Source organism: Lepisosteus platostomus, chromosome 8 (genome assembly GCF_059453375.1).
Source record: "Lepisosteus platostomus isolate fLepPlt1 chromosome 8, fLepPlt1.hap1, whole genome shotgun sequence".
Lineage (NCBI taxonomy): Eukaryota > Metazoa > Chordata > Actinopteri > Semionotiformes > Lepisosteidae > Lepisosteus > Lepisosteus platostomus.
The window spans coordinates 61,965,600-61,987,900 of NC_142618.1; the positions used below are offsets into that span (position 1 = coordinate 61,965,600).

Here is a 22,301-nt window from a genome sequence, read left to right on the forward strand (position 1 = left end):
AGAAGTAATACTTTATAATCAAACAGTAAGGAAATCTGGAATTCAACATTCTGATTCAACAGGGGCAAATGACAAGTGCACCTGATGGCTTATATGTGTTATTATACAGCTGTGACATATTCCATGCATCACACACAGTGATCAAAGATGTCTCCAGAGCATCTCTGTCAGGCAATGTGTCCCTGTGCTTCCTGCGCATTTCCAAATGAGGAAATGATCTGCAGTCATGCTGAGCTTGTCATTGTTTTCGATTTGATGATTCTGATTCAGATAATACACAAATGCATTTGGCAGTATTGATGTTTTATTAAAAGTGTCAGGAGTTCATGGAGTCAAGAATTTTTGAAGAACAAGCAGAGTTCCACCGTGTGCACTGTTTTCATTAATGGTGCACATTGCAGATGGGCTGTCATTTCAAATGCTGTAAAAAAAGGTTTTTGTGTGCTTGTATCAAACCTTTGCATCATGGACAGGAATGTTATTTGTAAGAATTTAGCAACTAATTGGTAATTTGCTACAAGTATGCCTTATCACAGCAGAAAGCTCATGTGTATTGGCATTAGAAGAACTAATGTGCCCTTAAAATCTTGTATGTGCTTGTAATGAATTTGAATGTAGGTTCCTTTGAAAAAGATGTCTTCAATAGTGTTTTTGATTCATGATTGATTTCGAGAGATTGGTTTAGACAAGTTTAACCCATACAGCAGTATATTGAAAGACAAATACCATTTTATTCTGTGAAGCTTTATTTACTTTGTTTGTGATTAGGAAGTACAGTTCATGACATAACCTCATGAAAGCTACTGTGTGTTCTGTCCTTAAATTAAGATTATTGTTGTTTTCAAATGTAATGCCAGATCTTTAATGTTATCACATACAGTACGTGTTTATTAGAATTTTATTGTGGGACAGTTCACTGTTTCTTCAGAATACTAATTCTGTACCATAGGAGAATACAGGGAGAATACTAATATTATTCTGTACAATAATTCATCTCTAAATTATTCCAGCACTTCATTTTTACTCTTATTTACAAATTACAAAGTACTGATTTACATTGCACATACAGTAGGGTCATTTTGCATTTTTAGTTAACATCAGGGCTGTTTTGTTCAGACATCATGAGTTTTGTGTATTGTGTTTTTTCTCCTCGTATGGTAATTTCATTTTATTAGTGTGCTAAAGAGGCTGGGAAGACTACTAAGATCTAGATATGGTATAACATACTATAGTATAGGTGAGGTACTGTGTTCTTAAGCTTGTGCAAATGTGATATATTTAATAATATTTCCTAGTATATGATAAATAACGGTATGGCTTTAACATTTCTTTCGCTTTTTCACATTTCTTTTAAATCATATTGCATGGATTTTTGAATTAGCTATTTGCTAAACTGGTAAGGAATCATCAAACATCCAGTATTAGTAGAAACGCAGATATGAGGCTCATATTCATTAACCTAATGGTTTCTTCATCTGGCCTGGAGAGGTATTCACAGTGGTAGTGTTTCATTTGGTCACTAAAAATGATGTCTACCATCTTAAGATTTCAGTAGTATTAATTAACTTTATTTAAAGCACCTGCAAAAATTGTCACCTCCTTATTAAGTGCCATTGGAGACTTATTTTCTTCCTAGCCCGATTCATCAAAATGGATGTTAACTTTAGTTTGATTGCACAGATATCTTGGCAGGTGTGTTTTAACTGTCTGTGTTTAAGCAACTGTGGCAGTATGAGGCACTTCCTAATTTATTTTCTGCAACACTTAATAAAATGCATTATAAATCATTAAAATGCATTACGAACTCATTTGGAAAAATGTATATTTTTAAATGTTATACTCATTTAATGCTCTTCTGTGCTATCCTTTTGCTCAAGTGCCAGGTTTTGATGAAGAAATGAAAGACAGTGATACAGTACAGTACTGGTGTTACAACATTTTCTGCAGTACTTTTTATTGAAATTTCTAAGAATGAAATATTGCTATAATTGTAAAAAAAAAACATTAACACTGGACATCACAAAAACAATAAGTAATATTTCCCAAAGGCTTTTGAGGATATTTGTAACAATTCAGTAAAAATCACATTCCACAAACTGCAAAATAGGGCCTCATTGTTTGATCTATGTCTTTTTCAGATATTTGCAAGACTCAAATTATGCAATGGAAAGAGAAATTAAGAGACTGAAAGCAGACCTAGAAGAAAAGGACATTGAAATTGAACGTGTAAAGGTAAATATTAAATAATTGAAAGATTATTTTAAAAAGGTGAATGTGTCGCACAAGTTGTGAAATTAAATACATGCATGCACTGGGGATTTATTGTGAGGGTGAATTTATGTGAGAGACTAAGAGTTTGACAGAGACATTCAATGACAAATTTGTATATGAGCAATGACGCATGATGTCAGATTGGGAAAAAAAAGATTCTTTCAGGTACGCTAACACCTGAAGAAGAAATACATACTAAAGTCAGTGTATTACAAAAAACGATTACTGAGATTCGATCCACTTAATGCAGCAAAAAGCAGACTTTGAAGGATATGAGGGCCAACATGAGAATTGTTTTGAGGAAGTGGGTTAGGGTTAGATATTCAAGTACTATTGCAATTTTACCTGGATCAGTAATAAGGCATTCATTTCTGACTTCTTTATGAAATGAAGAAAATTATACAGATACTTCTGAAACTAAAGGTTTGGCTTTTTCACTATTTAGAGTTTGGTAAAGAAGTGTATATTGGCACTAGAGCCAACCAATTAATTGGCAATAAATTGGCACTGTATTGTAATGTATAAAGTAATTTAATCTCCTAACAAAAAGCAAAGAAAGACATGTTACAAAATTTTAATTCCAATTAAAATAAATAAACCTAGCATAAGTGGGACTTGAAGAGTTAATCACACTTTTCTTTAACATACAGTAAAAATCCTGGAAATCAGACTGGATTTAAAGAGACAGATTCATACTTCTTTTCTGCATGGTCATCTATTATGGTGTAATGACTGCTCTTCTCAGAACTCGATTGGCCAAGAGGATTCATGAGGTTTGTAATGTACTCCATCACAGTTAATGTACTGAGAGTTAATGAACTTCTATTTTCTCCCCTGTCAGACGATCCAGAGTCACTCTGCTAATCAGCAAGTACTTCTTAATCAGCACAGAGGTCGTTTGGAGGTGGACGAGTGAGTATTTAATACTATTCTTGCATGAACAAACTTAGTTGAATAACAACGTGATTCATTTTTTTGCTATGAAAGAAAAAAGAGCAGAATATATACCTATGCACACAATACTTTAAAATACTCTGTTTCAATGTTTTCAAACAAATATGGATGCCTGATTGTTTAATAAACACAAACAGTTCATTTTCCATCAGATGCAATTTGGTAAATGGATACACTATACTGAAAGACCAAAAGAAAGACTGATTATTTCTTCCACTGAAGCTAATTTTAATATAGAAAGGCCTGGCCTATGTCTAAGAACAGGGGTTGGTAGATTATCTAGGAGAGCTGCCTTTTCAGTAATTTCGGTGACTGCAATGTGATGGTTACCTGGTTACTGCACTGCACATTACAGTCACTAGTAGTGTGTGTAATACAGAGGTCTTGTGATCTGAGAAGGTTGTTGCATTTTGTTTGATTGAAGCAACCAGGTGGCTGACACCCATCTTTGTATGTCAGTTACTGACAGCAAAATAAATTGAGCTTTATTATTCTATTTTTTTGTTTTTGTTTTTAATCTGCTGTTTGTGGTATCATATATGTCACGTTTAGCGTCATTCACTGGAAATAAACCGTGTTTTTCTTTGCAAATGTTACACAAAAATGAGGAGGTGTAATTTTCTTCTCTGCCTTGCAAGCAGCACTGAATACAGACCTAACCCCTGTCAGCTGGCTCTCTGTGCCCACTCTCCCACTACCTATACTGGGGGCCAAGCCCAAGGCCAGGAGGGCACTGGCCACCTGGTGGAGCCCTGTACTGAGCTCTCCATGCTCCATAAGCGTGACAGTGTGTGTCTGAGACCTAAAAGTCCACCATCATGGTTAAATCTCCATCTCCTAGCAAAGTATTTATTCCTGTTCCTCACAACAAGCTTGTGTTTTCTGCTAGAAAATGTTGGGAATTCTACTTACACAATTCTAGTAGAGGGAATGTCCACGGTAAAAAAAAAATGCAAAAAGTGCTTTCAACAGCAAAAATGAAAGAGAAAGCTATTGTGAGTAGGACATTACCTCATTATGAATTAATAATGGAGGATTTGACTTGTGAAATAATTAAACTATAAACTGATATGCTAAGCCAGTGGCTATCAAGAGTGATTTCTAATTTATGATATTTTTTTTATATTATGTTCAAAGAAGAAAGCACTAAAGACCAAATGCAAATGATCTCCATCTCTCACTTTCCACCTGCCCGTGAATCCTGACCCTCACCGGCCCATTTTCCTGGTGGGTTTTCCGGTGCTTGTCAGAGCTTTAATATGTTCCTAATGAAATACTGTTTCTTTGTCACAGCGAGTTAATTTGTTTTGTCTTCCATTGGCTACAGATAAAGTTTAAAGTTGTCAATCATTTTAATGATAGTATTTAAAGGAAGACAGTAAGATGAATGACTTTTGTCTTTTTAATAATTGGGAAAAGCATATCTATACCACTGCGTAGATTTAATAAAAGTATTGAGAAAAGAAAATTAAAGAATGGAATATAAAATATGTGGTCTTTTTACATTACATGTATTTGTTTTTAATCTACATATACAGTACACTAACATTTTTTATGTCATTATTATTTTTGATAGGAAGTAGCTTGATTTCAGAGCATGTTTACATTCTTTCCAAGAAGAAATTTCAGAAATGTATTACATGGAGTTTCTCTTTAGTCAGCTGCTTTCTGTTTATGGATAGTTCTGGAGATGTTTGTCAATCATACTCCCCTCCCCAGGCGACAGATAGGGAGGGCGTTTGTGTTGTGGTACTGCAGTGGTTTACTGTGTAAAGCCAAAATAACCGCATCCAGCATTATCACAGAACAGCTGCAGTTTATACAGTGAAGCACAGTACCAGTGATTAGCATGACAATCTGAACATTCACCCGTTATCTCTACTCTGTTTTCTGTTAACCAATTCTCAATCCAAGCACATGTTTCCCTGAAGACTCAGGACACAGTGCAAATGATTAACATGAGGAATGAGAAAGGAACATTGAACAATGCTAAAGTGGATACAAATTAATCTATGAATCCTGATACAGAAGCTCCAGCCTATGTCTCCATCATATTTCTTTGGATATGTAGTGAACTTTATTTGGTTGTTGTTTTTGTTCCAAAATTCTACAATTTTCCTAAATTTGTTGCAAATATGCACAATGCAGCAGCTCTAGAACTTTGTGGAACAGACCTTTAAACAAAAAAAAGTGTCGGTAGGGGATCCTGAGCTACACTACAACCAGGGATGTCATCCTCCTATCAGGGGATGTGTTGAATGTCACATGACAAAAGGGGGTGGGCCTCCAAGGGGGGCGGGTCAGTGGAGTCTAGCTGCACTTCCTTCTTCTCCCGTGCGCTGTCGCAGGGCCTGCAGGTCTGAGCCATGATTGACATCCGCAAAGCCGTAATGGGCTCTTCTAGATTTTTAACTTTAGTATAGGTAAAGGTGTTTTCTTTTGTTGCTGTGTGTGCATTATTAAAATAATGTAGCATATTAAAATATGTCTTGTCCAGAGACCTGCCTTGTGCCCGTTGCTTGCTGTGTTAAGCTCCAGCTGCCCCCTGACTCAGTAAAGCATAAAACAGCTAGAAAATGGATGGATAGTTATATTTGAAGATCACAAGAACACTATGACTTGTGGTAGACTTCGTTCTGCCACAGTGATTAATCTCAGCAGGTTTGTTCCTCTGTTCTTCAGCACGTTTTCAGATTGGAGTTCCAGCGCAACACCAAAAGCAGAGAAGATGTTTTCCCTTTTAGACTATTTCTGTGATGGACAGACTGTGATTGCAATTATACTGAGTTTGAGTCACCATCTATTTTAGGAAGGCAGCACAGGCATCCTTTTTCGAAAGTTTCTGGCAATGACTTTCAGCTGCTGATGTTTGTTTGACTGGTTTTACTCCTCCATGCAGCATATTTTGTTTGTGTTCTCCATCTCCCAAGACAGAGGTTTATCAATAATTGCTGATTCTCTGCTTTGCAACATACCAGAAACCATCCTAGCTGCAAGTGCAGTTGCTCTGTTGTCCTCCAGGTTGGTTTGGTGAAGTCGCTGGATCTCACTACTGCTTTGTGGTTTATATTGAGCAGTTGGCGTGGGTCTAATTTAGGGGTTCCCAGCCCTCACACATCTGCAGGTTTTCATTCCAGTTGAGCTTAATTACCCAATTGAAGCCTTAATTGAACTAACGAGTTGCTCGTTTGGAATATGTACACAAAATAAGTTTTGTGTTTTCCCTCCAGTTTGGGATTTTATTGTTCCCATTGGTTGTGATAGTTTATCGTCATGTTTATCGTGTTATGAAGTCAGCTGAGGGTTCGATTGTGTAACCGAGAGCTGTGGGCTGGAACACGAACCCGCTGGTGTGTGGGCCTGCAGGACCAGGACAGCACAGTCTAGAGGACAGCATGGTTACCTTGAAAACCTGCGGATGTTGTAGGCTTGGGCATTTCCACTCACGCACACTCTGTAATATATAGGCCTGGTGATTTACAATACTTAAGTAGGTTCAATGTCATGAGTCTTGAAATGCTGTGGTTTCAAGACTCATGTGCATGCTCTCAAAGCCTGGACAATTTGACAATTGTTTTTCAGATTCCCAGTGAGGTCTATTGGTCCTGTTTGTGGTTCAGAGGGTTTCTCAGTCTGGAGTCTTGGGAGTCATATTTCAGCCAAGAACTTGCAACTTAATTATTGTGATAACATTTCTATTTAAAACACGTCTACTTCGCTCCTTGGTTAGACTTTAATAAAGCACTGTTACAAATAACGTACACAATATTTTATTGTGCAACCCAGTTATTTATTTGAGTTTATTAATATCTCAACCTTAAACAAAATTAAAGTGCTGTAGGTAGGTCTGAGGGTAAAAAGTGTCTAAAATTTAAACAGAATTAAATTCCTTTTTTTGATGGTAAGAATCAGAGTCAAAGTGTACCAGATGTACAGTGCATTTTAATTAATCAGCTTAAGATGAAACCATAAAGCACAGTCTATAAAAGTTAGGTCTAATTGTTGGACTGCAGTGAAATTTAGATTGTGCCAACATGCACTAGCACATACACGTGTAGTTAATTATTTCTGTGTACACCCCCATTTCCAGGAAGTACGACTAGGTTACATTTATTAGTGAGAAAGCTGCTTTTGTCTCCAGAATTTGTTTAATTAGCTCCCTTGTCCCTTTTTTGTGTGACCTCCCCCTCATTTTCTTATGGGTTAGTGCTTTTTTGCATTTTTATTGGTTTGTTTCCAAATTAATAAAAGTGAAAAAAAACTCCCCCATTTACTTCTGTTCTTCATTTTTTCCCCAAAGTTATTTTCTTGCTCTCCGTGAAATGAAATGTTTTCAATTAAAATTACATTGGAAATGACAGACTTTGGGGGTTTCTTAGTTCACAAAACTTGCTTAATAAGGTTTGGCATGAAAAAGAAACCAGAAAAAATAGTTTGGCTCCTTAGGTATTTTGCTATCTTAGTAAATCGAGCAAAAGTTACAGCTTTAATTCCCATTAGGATTTGTGTTTGCTGATTCTTTTCCAGGGCAAGACATGTTTGAAAGCAGAATCTGTACAATTAATGTTTTATTAGATGAAACTTCATATTATTGAGAAAGTCTCTGGCTAGAACCTTGCAAATATTGGATGTTTGGTTGACAGAAGTTTGGACTTCATTTAACGTCTGTTAAATTCTGATTAAATCTTTTCTTTGCTACAGGAGGAATATGTATAAATGTATTGTATGTGTATATCAATTCCTCTAATTGAATTTTATCTGCTGTCTGTAGAGTATCTTAAATATATCAATAAGAACAATGGAGCCTCGTTATTGAACTTTATAGAACTAGTGGCATTGTTAATGTTCACTTGCGTGATTAGGAAAGATCTTTTTCCTGACAGGAGTTTTGATATTTATTGATATAAAACAATATAATGAGACACAATGGGACATAATGCATTACAAAATTACTTGTCATCGAATTTTCTTTGTTGTTTTTAAATCTTCATAATGGGCACATGCAGTCTTGCCTCTCTTTGTTACAACATATTGCTAATAGGGAAGAAAGTTTGTGTCGGGAAAAGGAGTTCATTAGGGGCTCATAAGGAATGTATTTCTTCAAGCTTGACTGACATCTTTGTGTCCAGTGCTTTAGCAAAAGCTCAAGTTTCTCTTAGCATGAAAATTAACAAAAAAAAAAGTTGTTTAATACCAAGTAAAGACTGATAATGTAGCACATAAAAAACAAGTGCACATTTGTAACAATGAGCAATAAGTGTGTTCTAACTGGACAAGTTGTTTTATTTGGAACAGAAACAGAGCCTAGTTGGAATTCTGTAGGATATGAGGATATCACTTACTACTTTTTTCATTCATTAAACGGGTATTTCTATCTTTTTAGACATGTATCATACCAAAGCACCTACAAAACATCCTAAATTAGAAGATTTTACACACTGCACTTGTATTCCCCTGGACTTTTTTTTTTTTTTATGTGATGAATCCTTGTTTTTGAAGACATGAGAAGTCCAATGCTAGATAAGGTCTTACACCCATGTGTTTTACTGTCCAAAACTCACCTTGTGAGCACCAGGCTTTTATTAACAGTAGCACAGAAGACAAACATCAGACAGTCCTGCAAAACCGGGACACTGAACGGACCCAACAAAATTGTCACATCAGTCAGCCTTGTAAATCCTCCTAGAGCCTCTTTGTAAATCCTGAATCCAGAGCTGCAAAGTAAGCACGGCAATCCTGAACAGGAGGACCTGCACTGGATGTGTTGCCAATGAGTCGCTCTCAGTCTCCGCTGCAGGTGCTGGCAGTTGGATCTTTAGCTGATGTCTGTGTCTTCTGGTGCTGCCGCCCCTTCCAGAAGAAGGGAGTGTGAGGAGCACACGTGTCTTCCCCCCAATTCAGAGGTGGGGTCTCAGGACAGTGCCTGGCCTCCAGAGCCCTACTTGTTCACCCACAGAGCACTTCCTGTTGACACACAGAGCACTTCCTGTTCAACGGGGCCTCCTGCGTCGGCCATGTGCTTTCTGGTGGGGAGTCAGATCCTCCTGGGGCCTGCCACCCACGGCCAGGTGGTCCCGCCTTTAGCCCTGTGTGACACAAGTGCCATGTGGCCTGACCAGTTCCCCCCAGCCTCTGGTGCCAGTCACGCCTTCATGTCCTTCTTAACCTGGGAGTGTCACAGTATGAAATCCTGCCTTAAGAAGCTACCCATGGCACAGCTTCACTACAGTGCTGGTTGCTTATCTGTCTAATAATTAATAATCATTGCTTACACTTCTATAGTGCTTTTTCTGGAGACTCCACTCAAAGCGATTTACAGGTAATGGGGATCCCCTCCACCACCACCAGTGGTGAATGATGCACCGGCAGCCATAGTGCACCACTACGCTCCCCACACACCAGCTCTCAGTGGGGAGTGTACTGGTGGGGAGCAGAGTGATAAAGCCTGTTCAGAGATGGGGATTATTAGGAAGCCATTATTGGTAAAGACCATGGGGAAATTTGGCTAGGACACCGGGGTAACACCCCTACTCTTTTCAAAAAACACCCTAAGATTTTTGACTATAGAGAGTCAGGACCTCAGTTTTACATCTTATCCGAAGGACAGCACCTTTTTACAGTATAGTGTCCCTGTCACTATACTGGGGCATTAGGACCCACACAGACTGCAGGGTGAGCGCCCCGTGCTGGCCCCACTAACACCTCTTCAAGCAGCACCCTTCGTTTTTCCCAGGAGGTCTCCCATCCAGGTACTGGCCAGGCTCACACCTGCTGAGCTTCACTGTGTTGACAGTTGTGAGTTGCAGAGTGATATGGCTGCAAGCCATCTGGTCTAGGATTCTGCAGTCCTTGTGCCCAGGTCACAGACCTGCACAGAATGAATTACTGCCTATGACCTCAAATACAATGGGTTTGCATTGGACAAGGCCAATGTGTCACCGTCTCTTATACCTAATGGAATTGAAGCCTCTATCCTGGATGCTCCCATTTCTTTAGGACATACCTTTTGTCCCAGCAGTGGATCAGCTCCGTGAGGCACACTCACAAGGTAAGGAATCTTCCTAGGGATCCGAAGGGATGTATGAAAGCAGCAGTGTGCTTTGGAACAGCTGCTGGCCTCACAGCGGGGACCCCCCCCCACAGCGATGGCATGGGGCTTAACAGCAGCTTCTTGGATCAGCAGGCACAGGGACACAAGCTCTCTAAGGAAGACAGGACTGAGCTGCGTACCAACAGAGGAGCGGTGGCCCCAGGGGTTCCCCTCACACCAGGTTTGAGTGAGGTTAACCTACCTAGCGTCTTGAACTGCAGGCTTGGAGTTTCCATCAGCACAAAGCTTTGAAACAAACTTGCAATTATAAAGACAAGGTGTTGAGTATTACTGTTTTGGAGCAAATGTATGCTCTGATATCTTCTGCTCTCCGTATGTCCAACACCAACAGTCAAATGTCACAACTGGCAGATATTCTTTGTCCTAAAAGGTGTTCATAGATAGTAGAACCACCCAATTTAGTCTTGAAAAAAACTGTCTTTGTTTGTTTAAAGGGAACAAAAGGAGAGTGTCATGACCCAGAAATTATCCGCTCTTGAAGACATGCAGGCCAGGCTAAAGGCAAACATGGAGTCCATTCGCCATCTTAACCAACAGGTAATGTCCAGCGATTTTCCAGCTCTGCTGTGGCCTTTAAACTTATTACACATGCCACAGATACTCAAGCTCTTATTTTCTTTCAGCTAAAAAAAGCAAAAAAATATTTTTTTCTTAAGGCTGTGGGTTAAAGAAAATAAAGCAATGAGTTTTTTCTGGAGACATTAGCATATTAATATTTGACAGAAATTGGAAGAGATACTTTGTACTGAAAACTTGAAGTTTCCAGCCAAGTGCTGCATCTGATGGGTCACATTCTTCTCTATTCGTCAGTTCAATAGGGACCCTTGTACTTCTGCTGGCAGTTTGCAATGTAAATGTTAACAAATCTCTGAGCTGCTACATGCGCCAACAGACTCTGCCACATTAGCTCAAAGTGATATTTGATTCTGAGGTCTCTGACACACTCATTGTCTAAGTTCTATTTTGCCCGAAGAATATCATAATTAATGCCTCATTTTTCTTGAAACCTAACTTACCAAAGTATATAATTTACCTACTCTGTGGGGCTCTGGCATCTAGAAATTATCATGAAGAACTATGTAAAATTCACTGTGGTCTTTCCCTGGTTTTGAAAGCCCTGACCATTGAATATATTCATTTAAAAATAAATCCGGAGCTTCAGAAATTTGTATACCAGCAGTTGTGTAACGGCTTGCACAAAAGGAATTAATTACACTGAATCTCTGGACTGGCCTAAATTTTGATATAACAATTTTCATTCCATGTCACAATAAGCCTTTGTCTACAGAAAATGATAGAACTGTGCAGTGATAGTGACTGATCACAGAACCAAACCCCAAGTGCATAAGACCACTATAAAAAGCACGAAGAGGAAGTCATTATACTGTTGAGGGAATAGGAAAGTGAAGTCGGAGACTTGTGAAATATTCTCATTATAGGTCATCTCGGTAATTATCTGACACCTACAGATGGAGTCACTTCTTAATCAAAAGAATGAATCATTACAGATATTGATTCAGACTAAAATGTTTGAAATAATGACTCCACTAACTCAAGTAAAATTCAGAGGTAATTTCAGCAACTTCTGTGCTGACGTTTCAGTCTAAATAATAATGAAATGTCTTACTTCATCTCTGTATAATGGTAGGAAAATGACCGTGGCAGTTTGAGCTAAATTGCCCTTGCTTAATCTGCATATATTGCTGGTCTGGAATAAAGTCAGATGTAATTTAGGTTTCTAATTTTTACACTAACCATTCTACTCCAGTGTTGTTTGACGTCCATTTCTGGAACAAATGTGATGGATTTAAATACAAAAATATATATTTGAGAGTAATAAACACCCTGATGTCCTTAACGGTTGTTTGGGTGTTAATCTGTAAATCAATACAACATTTGATCAACATGGCCTGCGCTGGCAGGGAGGACACGTGGCTGGCAATGGCTGACAGCATGCATGGCCAGGACACAAGACATCACCCCCCGGATCTCTGCCTGCCGTCCCGTCCACTGCCTTTTAAATCACACGCGCTACTGTCCTCCCAGCGTTTTTATTGTAGCAGCGAGGTACATCAGAAAGAACCATTTTAAGCGACTGACGGTCTCTCCCGTCTATATACTGTAGCTGGGTTCATTGATCTCTCCTCATTCAGTACATAAAGGCTGTTTATACTGTACATATGTGAGTGCATGTGACTATGCCTGTGTGCCAGTGCATGTGTACAGTACATGTATGCCTTAGTAAGGTCTAACCCGCGGGATGACTGTGGTTTCTATGAAATATACACACTCCTCGAGGGCAGGAGCTGCTGATTCTCCTTAAGAATCCCATAGCCTGCGGTGGTTTAGACCAGTTGGAAAATTGTTGCTTCGCACATAATTCAAATCCATGGTGATGAAAGTGAACAAACCGCTCTCCAAAGTCTAAGTAAAATGAGCAGGTTGTGTGGCTGCGTGCAATATTGTGTTACATTGACAACCCATTAGTTTGCTTTTTTTTAATCCCTTTTCAGCTCGTCTTTTAATTACACCCATTATATCTAAATATGTACTGTATACACATTCAGAAATTTGTGGTGTTGGTCCCAGTTAATCCATTTTGAATTTTGAATAATCACTATTTCTAGAGATACTCTCACTGCACGTTTTCTATCTTTTGCTGTACTTCTGCTTCTTGGTGGGCCGGTGGGTGGTACTCCGCAGTCTGGGCCAGAAATGGCCAGCCAGTGCGCGGGCTCCCTGACAGGGCGCAGTCTGGTGTAGGAGCATCCAGTTACAGGACTAACGTTTCCTTAGGGGGCTGAATGGGGAAAAACTGGAAAGAAGCGAATGATCGAGCAGATCACACAACCCAGTGCACCAGATCTCTGATTTCAGGTCCTCTTCCTCTTCTGTGAAAGCCCGCCCACTTCCTATTTGATATCCAGGCGACTCTTGACTGAGAGGCTGATCTTACACGGTCATCTGTCAGATGAGACTCTTGCTGCCTCAGATCATTTAAGATCCTGCAACATTTTTCCGAAGAGGTGGAGTGGTCATCCCAGTGCCTTGGTGAAAATCCACTTCAAGTCACTGAACAAAGAACATTGTTGCCAACATGTCTGTTCAGCTTCTTGCACCGTAAACATTTTAAACCCTACACATCAGGTCATTCGATTTTCCATTGCATCTCATGTTGGTGATGTGGACGGTGTATGGTTTTCAGTGGTGAAAAGCTTGTGATGCTTCTGGTTTTGTGCCAGACTTCTCACTGTGAATGATGCACTGTTAAAAAGAAAGTGATTCTATGTCTCTTAGGGGTGAGACACCGAAGCATTTTAAAATCAAGTGCTAGGGAATATTTAATCATATTTTGAATCACAGTTCAGTAACTACATCGTTCTTCACAAAGTACTGAGAATTAAAATGCTGTATTTTATCAGTTGGGCCAGTCAGAACTAGAGAGCAGGGGTAGGTGTTCGCGTATAGAGGACATTGGCCTCAGTAAAATTAAGCATCAAAGACTTTTCTCTTGTTATAGTTCTCTACTTAACCAGAATCAATAGAACAGTAGCTTTAAAATAACACCTCGCCAATTACAGCATGTTGAGGAAATTGGTCCTTTTCATTACAAATGTCAAACAATACAAAATGTCCAGGTGGTGGGAAATATGAAGTTGTAGCGGGTACATTGTGTCCATGGGATACACTGGTGAGGGGTTAAGATCAGGGGTACTACTGGAGTGTATAAATACTGGAAAAAATGACATGTCTAGGTGCTGTTATTCAGTAGATCCCCAATAGACACCAATTTACTTACCATTCCCATACAGGCATTGACATTCCTCAAAGAAAAGTAAGGTGCCGCTAAATTATGCAGGAAGGGGGTATCTTTGAATTTTTACATACAGTAAGAATATAAGTAAGATTAGAAACAAGAGGTGACCATTCGACCCATCTGGCCTGTTTTGGAAATTAGTAGCTAATTGATCAGAGGATCTCATTCAGCTGTCTCTTGAAAGAAGCCAGGATATCGGCTTCAACCGCAGAGCTGAGCAGCTTGTTCCATTACTTCCACAGCCCTTTCAGTAAAGAAGAGCCTCCTGCTTTCCTTTATAACTGCACTTCCATCTAGTTTCCACTGGCATGCTCTGGTTCATGTATCTCTGTTGATTTTGTCAGTGGCTTTGAGGATTTTTAACGTTTGTATCAGGTCCCCTCGTAGACCAGAAAGGTTCAGTTTCAACATGACGGTGTAGGACTTTGTCCCAGACTGTATCTGGATGTTCTTTTCTGGACTGGTTCCAGAACAACAATATTTTTTCTATAATGTGGTGGCCAAAACTGTCTGCAGTATTCTGAATGAGTCCTTTTTAGTGCATTACACAATTTCAAACATAACATCTCTTGATTTTAATAGAAGCATATTTTGTATTATATATCATAGCTTTTAGTTGCCATTTAAGGTGCACTCCACATTGTCTAGAAGTTTGAACACGTCAAACACCTCCTTTTCTTCTCGATTATTTTTTTTTCAAATTTGTATTTATGGCAAAGTTGTATTCATGTTTTTATTACCTGCGTGCAATGGTCCTGCACTGCCAGCTTTTATCTAAATCTTTTAAAAATTTTTAATTTAATTTGCTATTTCAATAGTCTTTGCCAATACTTCTAATTCAGTATCTGCAAACCTGACCAGTTTATTAACTAATCTGGATTCAAGATTGTTGATGAAAATAACGAAGAGCGTTGGTCCAAGTACAGACCCCTGTGGTACTCCACTAATTACACCACCCCAGTTTGAGTATTTACACCTTATCTGTACTATCTGTTTTCTGTTTAATAACCATGCTTTAGCTTAAACAATTGCCCTTTCCTGAATGTCAACTATGTGAATTTATTGTTTATGAGGCAAGATTATCTATCAATATCTGCTGGTGTTTTCTGATATTAAATTCAACGATTTTTGGAGATATTTATGATCTTTTTGGTTGCCTTGAGTACATTTGTCAGTGTTTAACTTCTTTTGCCTGATTGTTTTTTTTCCAAGTATCTCTTTTTAATTGGAGAGACAGTTAATCGCTTTCTAATATCAGTTTCTTTGTTGTGATTTTGTATGCAATTCTGTGATTTAGGCCCCAGTGTTGTAGGCCTTGCCCAGGTAACAACTCTTAGCTAATTCTATCGTATATGATTATAAATGTATAAGAGCCTCTGTCTGGTGAATCAGCTGAAGTCCAATGGCTCTGTTGCTCTGGGAACTCTTGGATAGTTAGTTAGTAGTCACTTTGTCACTTTAAAAAAATGTTTTAAAAATAGTCATGTGTTTTTTGCTGATCTTATCTCAGAGGAAAAGACAGATCTGGCTCCAGAAAGTCTGCCTTTGTATTAAGAGTATGTAATCCTTCAGTGATAGTGCTCTGTTGACAACAAGAAAGGGTAGCTCGCTCCTACTGAAATGTGTATCCGTGTGACCTAAAGCTTAAACTTAACATCCGTTCTTCTAATACATGTGTTGTACATTAAAGGTTTTTTTAACATTTTCTATTATTGACCTTCACTAATTGTAAATATATTCATGTTCCACAACATTTTTGCCCATCGGAATAACTAAAATGTATCTTGCATACATAAAAAAAAAATTAAACTTCGTCTGAGCAAATTTCAGTGAAAATGTCAGGAACGCCGACACAACCCACACAGTATTTTCTAGTCACCTGTATTGGATTTGCAAATTGCCTCAATCAGCTGCTGTAGCTGTAAGGTAGTTTTTAGGTGTGGTAGAGCTCTAGATGTCTTGCCCAGGAAAGGGGGAATATATTACAATGGCATTTGGTTACTGATTGGTCAGCAGCTATGAGAATGTGCTCATCACTTTTGCCAACTGTCTAGTCTATGAAAGTTAACTGGTCAAACGTACTGTACATCACTGAAGGCGCGTCCTATGAACATACTGTAGCACTGTGGGGCTGTGAGCTCCTGCAGGCTATTTGTAGTGTGGTTGAGATTGTCTACAGAAACATCAGAAATCACATCGATTCTGATTTACTCATGAATTCCCCTGCATCACGGAGCCCCACGTGTGCGTTTAATGTCAACAGTTCGCTTGTTAGGTAGCATTTATTTTCCTTCTTTTCAGTGCACTCTCATCAAGTTTGAGGTTTAAGGTTCTCAGGGCTTACATCCCCAATCATTTGATTGTGGCTAAAATGGCTGTTTAACGACTACTTTCACTGACCATAATTAGCACTAATAATGGATTATTTTTTTTAGAAGGTGGGTTAGGTGTGTCAGGATAGGAAGTCATCGCCATCTGGGAAAGATCCATAAGCCAAGATCAACACCCATGAAACCAGCTGCAAGACCTGCAGGGAATACACAGTTGTCTACCACAAAAAGTTTTCCTAAGTGATCGTGTCCTGTAGTTCAAACGAACCCGTCAAGCAATGGAGCAGCAGTGTGTGGCAGTGGGAAGGAGCTGGAACGTGGCTTGATTGTCCACAACCTTGTTGCACATGTCATGACGAGGGTCTGGAAGATTTCCCCTTAGACATCTCTGTCCATAAAATCATTTATGAACTGTAGCTCCCAAAAACCTGACAAGCACATGTTACTGAGGTTATTTTTTGCATTCATTTAAGCGTGGGCTGTGATGTCAGGGCCCTAGGACTTTTGGTAAGAAAGAAACTTGTTAACATAAGTGTGTTTTTATGACTTCTGGCATTGCTGTGTTTCCTCGTTGAGCCACAAACCCCTGTGAGCGCTACTCATGCAGCTTTTATCCTTCTCCAGTTGCTATTGTCAGGCATACCACCGTCCCACAGCTACTTGGACACCCTAGGGTGCTAAGATACATTCATTTTTCATGACCATTTATAGTGCTGTGTCATGCCAGCTGTGGTTATTCTGGCCTTTCAAGACTAACCGCTCAAAGAAAGTGTGGCTCATCATTTCCTAGAATAAACAAGCTGCCTAGATTTCCCTTAATATTTTATGTTAAAAATAAAGATGTGGTCTCTGCAGTGACCCTCTAATGCCTATCTAATTACTCTCTTTTAATTCTTCTTAATTTCTGCTGTCAGTGTGAAACAAGAAAATTGACTGCACATAGAAATGTAATTACAGTACAAAAATAAATAATTGCTTGGTCTTTTATTCTTAGTATAAGGTCTTTTAAATGGGTCACAATTTAATTTATTTCTCTTCAGCCATGATGTCATTGTCCAGAGTGTTTTTTGAGAGCACTTTGTTTTGTTTTGTGGTTTGACTATGTTTTTGTTTAAATGTATTCTCTCATATTTAAAATTGTTTTTTGTAGTGTACAAATGATGGCATTTTTCATGGTTTCTGTATGTTTTCTTCCATCCTTCCCAGAACTTCTTTACATAAAAAAGCCTTGCATTTGGGATCCAGGTTGCTGTATCAGACTGCTTAAAACATGTTCTTGCTTTAAATAATGGGTGCTGGGCAGTGTTTAGGAAGGGTCATGGCCATTAATAACATGTGCTCAGAACTTGTGTTCATCTTTCCCATCTCTGTCTTGCTCATGTGGACACTGCACTCTAAATAGAAAATGCTGTTGCTGACTGAGCACTAGTATGTGGCTCAGGGATTAGAGGACGTTGTCATCATCATTATTGTTAATACAGTATTTAAAGCAGGGTACTAAATCCTGTGTAATGAACTCGACTTTAACAAGGAAACGCCTAATAAGAAGCGACATTTCAGATGACACAAAACTAGCTTGTTAGCTATTTAAATATTTTTTTTGCTTCCCGTCGAGAACTTATGCAAACAGATCATTTAGGATGACTCTGTACTTTCCCCGTAATGTTTTTAACCTGCTGCTCTTTCCCTTTTCGCTCCCGTCTGCAGCTCAACGCGCTGAGCAAGGAGAACGTGAGTCAGAGGAAGCTGCTGGAGGCGGAGCGCGCCGAGCGAAACCAGCTCGAGCGGCAGTTAAAGACTTGCTCGCGGGCCTCGCCCTCCCCCAGGGCCCCTCGAGAGACGACGCAGGAGCAGAGACGGCCTCTCGGCCACCAAGAGGCGCGGCCCTCTGACCCAGATGCCATTTCACATTTATACCCGGAGCTCGGACAAGAGCCCTTCAGGACCTCTGAAAGGGAAGGAACAGAAACTTTAACAAGAAGGGATCTTGAAGAACCCAGGATAAGAGACTCGCTAGATAAATCGTACTGGATCCAGCGAGTTGGAGAGCTCTCTGCACAGCTGCAGGAGAGCACAGAGTACTGGTCAGAGAAAATGAATGAGCTCACTGTGGAAATCCAGCAAGCACATGCTGCTTCTCCAAATGTGGAAGCCGGGAAGGTCCAGAGGTCATGAGATTCACACATTTTTGGAAAACAAGTATCAGAATTTATTTTGTGTTTTGTTTTTCCTTTGTTTAAAAAATAAAATAGTCTCCTAAAGTTACATGATCACAGATTGGTATATTGAGCCAGTAAATATTTTTTTAAAACAAAAATGAGCAAGTATTTTGAAAGAGCTAAACATTTGCATAAGCTAAAATATTTTAAAAAATGATTTGCCTTGAGTGAAACTTTTGTTTTCCATTTTCTTTGTGTTAAAATTTTTCTTACCTATCATTTCAAGAGAGGCTGTGGCCCTGTTCTTACTGGAATGATTAATTTACAAATACATGTTTAATTTATTACAGTAGTTATTGGTCAGTGACATATTTTCCTACAAGTACTGGCATTAAAATGCCTGGGGCCATATTGTGTCTAAAGGAAATTATCTGCCATCTCTACCCTGTGGTTCTGTGTTCTCATAAATAAAAGAGGGAGAATCACCTTCTGTGTTTGTCTTGCCTGCTGATAATGTCCTTTTCATTTACATTTTTTAACTGTTGACATATAACCTATTCTGCACTAGTTCTTTAAGGGTAATCTCTGCAATGTTAAATATTGGACCTAATGGTTGTAATCAGTTATCAAAAGCATATGTAAATTCTGAACTACTTTATAAAATAGCAGTTTTCACTCATCATATATTGATCATTGCTACAAAACAAAAGACAAATGTAGTCAAGTTTAGCTGTACTTTGTGATAAACCGATATAATTTGCCACTGAAACACTAGATATTATTGGTTTGTTAGTACAGAGACAGTTGTCACTTTCACCTCTGTTTGAACAGCTGTGCATCTCGTCTCAGCTGAAGAAGGCTCCACGGCCGAAACGTTGTGTTCTCTTTCTTCTTTTTTTCAGCATGGAATAAACCTATTACTTGTTCCTTTGCATACCAATAACATGTTCAATTAATGTCCCTTTGTGGACGTTTTCTGTTCTACTTTCACACATCATGTGCACCAGGGACAGATCCCTACAAATTAATGTTTTGAGTAAAATATAAAGCGAACATCTGTAATATAAATTACAAGACATGATTATTAAGCTCTAATTTACTGTAGATTTTGTTTAGCCTGCAGTCTTGGACATTTTTTTCTGTTTGTACTGCAAGATCAGACATTACAGAAAAGCATTTAAATCTAAGAAACAGCTCGTAAGAGTTGTGGCTGGAATAAATATTTGTATTGGACAGTGTTTTGCCATATGGTCCTCATGTTGCTGACTGTTCACCCTCTGCAGTTTGGTTTTGGAGCAAGAGCAAGGGCAGTTTCACCGGTGCTGTGGTGCAGGAGTGGTGCTCTGGATGAAAGTGGCCAGGTAGGAGAGGATGAAGAGTCGTATAAGCTTTCGCTTTAAATCGTCTTATAACATCAGCCCTGTTTTCCTTCATTAATGAGACCATCCTGAATCCAGGAGGTTGTGCCTGGTATTTTCTCTGAGTTATCCCCAAGATGCAGAACAACATTAAGAAACTGACTATGTTTCAAAGGATTACACGTTTTAATGAGGGAAGGCAGAGGTTGTTAGTGGTATTTGTCATTTGTCGCAGTAAATAAAAATACAGACACGTATATATATGTATATGGGCATTCACAGACACTCATAAATATAGTCATTAAGGATAAAACCGCCAGCATTTAAGGTTTACAGCTCAAGCCAAAAGCACTGCAGAGAAACAGTCCCTTGGAAACAATCATGAGAATGATCATTTGTTGTTCTTGAAAACAGGGTTAGGTTTACAGAGGTTAAGCTCGCTTTTGATGTGTTTTAAATTCATTCTAGCTTGGCTGAAGGATTAATTCATGCCCCCTCCCTAACATGAGTTCTAATTTTCAACACAGCTAGCATTTTTCATACAAAGAAACCAGTATTGGGGCTTCTCTCATCCTCAACTTCCTGCAGTAATTTTACTTAATGAACATGTGGTTTAGTGTGTGTGGTCTTCTGGAAAATACTAGTACCCTAAAAACTGCAGTTTCAGTATTTTTGTTTCTTCCAAAATTAGCGTCCTTTTTTATGTGAACCATATAACCCTTTTCCTACTGGGATGTTGACAATTACCTAGCTGATTTTAGTATAGCATAAATTTATTCCAGCATTAAAATGCATATAACTGCATGGCTATCACTATGGATGTCCCTGCTTAAAATGCATTTAGCGTGTGTGTGTATCCCCTCACCTAACGGTCTGATGTTTCAAATGAGATTATAACCAGAAATATGAACACTGTAAGCTGGTAACATCATTTTACTCCATAATTCCCTGATCTCCAATCCATTTCAGCGAGGTAATTAAGGCTGTGTCTACAATGAATAATATAAAGTGAATTTTCGTTCTTCCTGTGTGCTCTGTTTAGATATAGCCAAAAATGCACAGCCTAAATTTACCATAACAAATGGTTTTCTTTTGTTTTATTAAAGTGTAAAACTGTGCATTTTCAATGATTAAGTGACGGCTTTATAATCGTATCCACACCCTGCTGGTGTTGCAATATGCTGTTACTATCAAAGTCCTTTGTTGTCTTTAGAATTCATTTTCTAAACTGTCTTTGGGATTTTTGTGATACACACACATTTATCAGCTTTGCGTTTCTGAGGTTCTTATAAGGGGGAAAGAAAATGCTAATTTTACTTCATGATGTGCATTTAAAAAAAATACCTCCAGACAGGAAGCAATGAGATTCGCTACAGATTTGCTTTGATATTTTAAATACATAATGTTATTGCATTAAATTGTCATGAAATGCGATCTGATCTAAATTAAAAAATAATTACTCCCATTTTAAAAAAGAAAGTAGAAAACATTACTGTTGCTGTCAACACACCACGATGTTCAACTACATCAGAAAAATAGTATTTCAATATACACTAACTTACAAATATTCTATTTATATTGATACAGAAAGACCTTAAGTGAACATCTACACCTCAACAGCAATTGAATGCAGGGCCGACTGTTCAAGAGCAAGCTGACAGTCTGACACAGATTGACTCACGGTGTACCCTACCCTCTCACTGTAAAAAAAAAAAAGAGGGTAGATGTGGAGGCAGCCTCCACTTTTAGAAGAACAGAACCACATTTCTGCCGGGTAGAAACGACAGACCATATGAGTGACAGCCGCTGGGTGAGTACGCCGGTATGTGTGCTTCATCATCGCCGAGGCCTTCAGGCCTGTTAACCTTTTCCGTTGGCAGCCGACTTGGCTGCAGGACAGCGGAGGAGCCCCGAAGCCGCCGATGTGCTGTGCTGGCGCAGGAGAAGGGGTTAATCCTGGCAGAGAGGTGACCTTTATCCTCCCCGTGCTTGCTCATTTTTTATCACGCCTCTCCAAAGGGACTCGTCATACGCAGAGCTCTATGAAGGCGAAAAAGAAGAGTATTGTCCTTATCACCTTCTTCCAGAAAGTGGCAGAGTAATAGGACTTTGTAAGGAGAAATGAAGCCCAGCCTGATGGTTGCTGATTAAAAATTGACTCTGCCACATCAAAGAGGAGTTGAAGGTGAAAATGATGATCACTTCCCTCTCCTAGGGACCCTGCACCATTTCTTTTATTCAACCTTGAAAGGTTCTTTCTGAATAAGAAAATATCCCTCGAGTCCATTCGGAGTAGACAAC

At 39.0% G+C, this 22,301-nt stretch overlaps 1 protein-coding gene across 1 annotated transcript in view; it reads left to right on the forward strand.

Annotated features, from left to right (window-relative positions):
* Positions 1 to 19,128, forward strand: part of LOC148657667 (uncharacterized) — a 152,893-nt gene extending 133,765 nt beyond the window's left edge. Inside the window, exons 36-39 of the mRNA XM_088644218.1 lie at positions 2,139 to 2,232; positions 3,113 to 3,183; positions 10,771 to 10,873; positions 18,191 to 19,128. Coding sequence (XP_088500344.1) covers positions 2,139 to 2,232; positions 3,113 to 3,183; positions 10,771 to 10,873; positions 18,191 to 18,658 — 736 coding nt within the window. The 3' untranslated portion in view covers positions 18,659 to 19,128. The remainder of the gene's footprint in view (positions 1 to 2,138; positions 2,233 to 3,112; positions 3,184 to 10,770; positions 10,874 to 18,190) is intronic.
* The last annotated feature ends 3,173 nt before the right edge of the window (positions 19,129 to 22,301 follow it).